This window comes from Pinus tabuliformis, chromosome 1_1, assembly GCF_031772625.1.
Source record: "Pinus tabuliformis cultivar Carrire ecotype Pingquan chromosome 1_1, CPIR1, whole genome shotgun sequence".
In the NCBI taxonomy this organism is placed as follows: domain Eukaryota; kingdom Viridiplantae; phylum Streptophyta; class Pinopsida; order Pinales; family Pinaceae; genus Pinus; species Pinus tabuliformis.
The window spans coordinates 586971175-586974947 of NC_142297.1; the positions used below are offsets into that span (position 1 = coordinate 586971175).

Sequence of the window (3773 nt, forward strand, 5' to 3'; positions counted from 1 at the left end):
AAAGGAGAGGAAGAATAAGAGATTAGGAAGATGACATGCTATTCCAAATCATCTTACACCATATTTCTATTGTCATTTAACTCTTTCATCATTATTTGCAACACAAAAAGTATGTGTCCATATTATCAATGTGTTGTAGTGTACAAGGTTACATGACTTGACTTTTCGCACATGTCTGGTGTCGTTCCTATGCCACTGCCCACAATCATTGGATTTGGGTCACAATGTTATTTTTGTGCATAACCATCCCAAGGTGAGGTAATCATTTTATCATTAACACAAATATCATTCTACAACCTGTATTTTAAGTCAATCCCTTGCTCCACTAGGATTGTTAACCCAAACATCAATCCAAATATTAATTCATCTTTTATTTATTTACCAATGTGAATCAACATGGTGGTTGATGTTTCATATTGATATAAATTGATTAGTCTCCTTTCAAAATATGCAACCAAGAACTTGAAATTAGTTGATGAATATCAATGTCATGTTACTTGGACTAAAACGTTTGTGTGGAAGGTTAAGTGACATCAATCACTAACCTAAAAAAAATTGTGTTTTGATGTTTTGATGTTTTAATGTTCCAATACATTAACAATTGGAATGTAATACATAGTTTAATAACTTAAATATGTGTGTGAAAAGAAATGGATAAACATGAACACCTGTAGTAATAATGGCAGACTTAATAGCTGTAGGGCTCCAATGAGGATATGCTCCCTTTAATAAAGCTGCAACACCAGCAACAAGTGGGCATGACATAGATGTGCAGAAAGTACATTGAAAGGTATGCCAATGATCAAATGAACGGTCATTCGTTGATGCTGCCAGAATGTTCAACCCTGGAGCTGTAATATTAGGCTACATTGGAGAAACAATTCAGAACTTCATGTGTGAAAAAGTGCAATGTCATACAATGAGTTACCATCATGTAAACACAAAAAATTGGGCAGTGGAATATGACCTTGAGAATGTCCGGAGTAAGACTATTTGGACCCTGAGAGGAAAATGTTGTTATCACCGGAGCTGGATTTGCATGTAATTTAGTTCTTGCAGGAGAAATGTAAGCAACAGGAGACCTGAATGAGCAAAATTTATGGAAAATTAGGATGTTCCGTGTAAGGAACTTAGTTGACTACAATCATTTTCAATGTATGGCTAATATAAGTAAATTGTTGTCTTGAAAACCTACGTTGTAGAATTGATGTAATCAAATACGTATGCCCCATCAATTGCATTCAACTGTATAGCTGGAAGAACATGAGAATCTGCAATAACATCGTTGGCATTTACGGGGTCATTGCAAAGGTTCATGCCTAATCCTCATGCCATACGAACTTCTTCAACCTTCTCAATTATTGCATTGATACCACGAAGGCAGGAAACAATCTTTCCTTTAACTTTGCGAGGATCTAGAGATCCCAGGAAGCAATGTTTTCTGCAACATTATTACATAAAATCTGTTAAAATTCATCAGAGTTTCATTCCTTGAACTAACACTAATCCAAATTTCTCCTTTGGAAAGAATATGCCATATTGATAAGTTTGACATTTTGTTAGTATGAAACTCATTAAAATTGGTATTATGTAGCATACCCGATAATTCTATTTTGATTTGGAGCTGTAATGTCAGTTGATGATACCAAAGGGTACAATTTTTTCTTTGGTAACTGGTACTTGGATATGCTTTGTCCCTGACATCAAACAAAAATATACACAAATATACAGAGGCATAAAATGAGTTTTCTAGAATAATGCAAGGGATCAGATTTGACTTCAATGCCCTTCAGAGGCCTTCTAATGGTTCAACAAAAAATCCCTTAAACTTGAAAAACTATATACATGGATTTTTCAATTTGATAGGAGGACGGAAGGAAAAGTTCAATAAGAACAATTTCCCCTGAAATTTCATTAAAGAAAATTACCATCATAGCACTTGAAGTACTCTAATATCAATGCATGTGTTTCGGACATTAAAAAATACACAATCGTCTTAAAATGACTTGCATTGTGAACAGAACGAAAAGGGTAATAAGCCTACCGGCCTATTTTAGTTTCTACATGTTCTAGGGGTAAATTTCGTCCTTGGTGGTTATGGGAAATATTTTGTATATGGATATCATATGAAGAGTTAAATGTGCTTTCAGATTTACTTGAAAACAGAAATGAAAATAAGTTATACTCACTATATATGTTTTGCTGTTTCCAAGAAGAGCGCTTGAAGATAATTGTCTATTAATGTTGCTTGCTCCCACAGTTATGATCCATGGAGCCACATTTGTAACTGTCCCCGGAGTTGAACCATCATTTCAAGTGGAACAAACAACTACCTTTCCTCTGTGGACTCCATGGAATGCTCCCATTGCAATTTCATCTTCAAAATAATTAGATAGAGGAGGGCCAGATCCAGTGGAAAGAGAGAACACATCAACTCCATCATGTACCTTTTCATCAAATGCTGCAAGAGTATCTGCATCATAGCGCATCATAGCATGATCCATTTGGAGCGGAAGGCCAACAAAATTTGTAAGTTGCAACTCTAGCATGAGGAGCTCCTCCTTTTGTAAGCCCTTATGCATATCCAGTTATATTTTCATTTTTCACAAAATTCCCACTTGTTGTAGACAAAGTATGAGTACCATGTGCATCTTTATCTTGTGGAGAAAGAAATTCACCTGTTCCATAGATATTTAAAGGCCCATTTGTAGCCTCATATCCTTTGATGAAGTATCTGGCACCAATCAATTTCCCACTGCAAACAAAACATGGAATATTGAAACTTTGACCCTATGAAGCAAGGTTTAGGATAACTAATTTCTAATTAAATTCCAATAGAATGTGAAACATTGGTTCTATGACTACATGTAATAAAGGTCCTCATTTCATAGGTAGGTATATCCTACAATGGAATTGGGTTCTAACAACCAACAACAACCTAATAAGCAAAGAGAGACAAAGGATTGATTTTCTCCTTAGCGATACAACGGAATAATAAGAAACATTGACCACATTAGTTTGTAAGAATATAGGAAGACCAAACAAGAATACATCAGAGTATGTGAAAGAAGCAATGTTGTATTGTTTTTGTCTTCAGTAGAATACAAAAATAAGTATCACAAACACAAAGACAAGATTCACCACTCATAAATCAAATGTAGTTAAAGTAAGACCACACCCACCCCTAGCCTCCTCATTTTAAATCAAATCAAATCAAATTCACCACTTAGTTAAAGTAAGGCAAAGCACACCTTGGCTACTTTGGAATCCTCGTTCTTACTTTGATTAACCTTCTGAAAAATACAAGAAAACGATGTAATTCTTATTCAATGAATAAGAACACTCACAGGCAAAATATGACATTTTCTTCAGAGCCCTTTGTTTGCTAACCTATAGCGCCCATGATTGTATGGGAAGAGAAGGGTGCAAAATAATAGTAAACAGAGCCTCAACCAGAAACATGGATGAATATGATAGTGCTAGGCATTTCCCTTATGCATCTGACCCTCCCATGTTTGCTCCTTCACAAGACCTCTGGGGAAACAATTATGCTGCATCTAGATGTAACAGATAAGGCTTACTGCTTCATAATGACCTTCCTTTAGATATGTAATTTCAAACTCCCCCTTTTTTTGTTATGAGAAATATGGAAACAAATTGGATGATATTGTAATGCATGAATGAATGAACGATACAGATTGCGTTATAACTACAGAGCAATTCCCTTCTCAATAAATCTGAAATATGCGGAGATGTACTTACCTAATTTCACA

General features: G+C 35.2%; 1 protein-coding gene across 1 annotated transcript; it reads right to left on the minus strand.

The window, feature by feature from the left end:
* Positions 1-606: 606 nt before the first annotated feature.
* Positions 607-2744, minus strand: LOC149214615 (subtilisin-like protease SBT5.4). Its single transcript, XM_089390932.1, has 4 exons — positions 2190-2744; positions 1600-1697; positions 1196-1441; positions 607-1082 (listed from the first exon to the last, which is right to left on the minus strand). Exons 3-4 carry the CDS (start codon positions 1315-1317, stop codon positions 860-862), a joined length of 345 nt encoding a protein of 114 aa, XP_089247058.1. The 5' UTR covers positions 1318-1441; positions 1600-1697; positions 2190-2744; the 3' UTR covers positions 607-859.
* Positions 2745-3773: the final 1029 nt, after the last annotated feature.

What these genes read in the sequence shown, in the direction of transcription:
- LOC149214615 (XM_089390932.1), bottom strand. Translation starts at nt 1,317, where the DNA reads ATGAACCTTTGCAATGACCCCGTAAATGCCAACGATGTTATTGCAGAT. An exon ending in GATTACATCAATTCTACAAC is followed by an intron (nt 1,083 to 1,195) that starts GTAGGTTTTCAA and finishes TTGCTCATTCAG; the next exon opens with GTCTCCTGTTGCTTACATTT.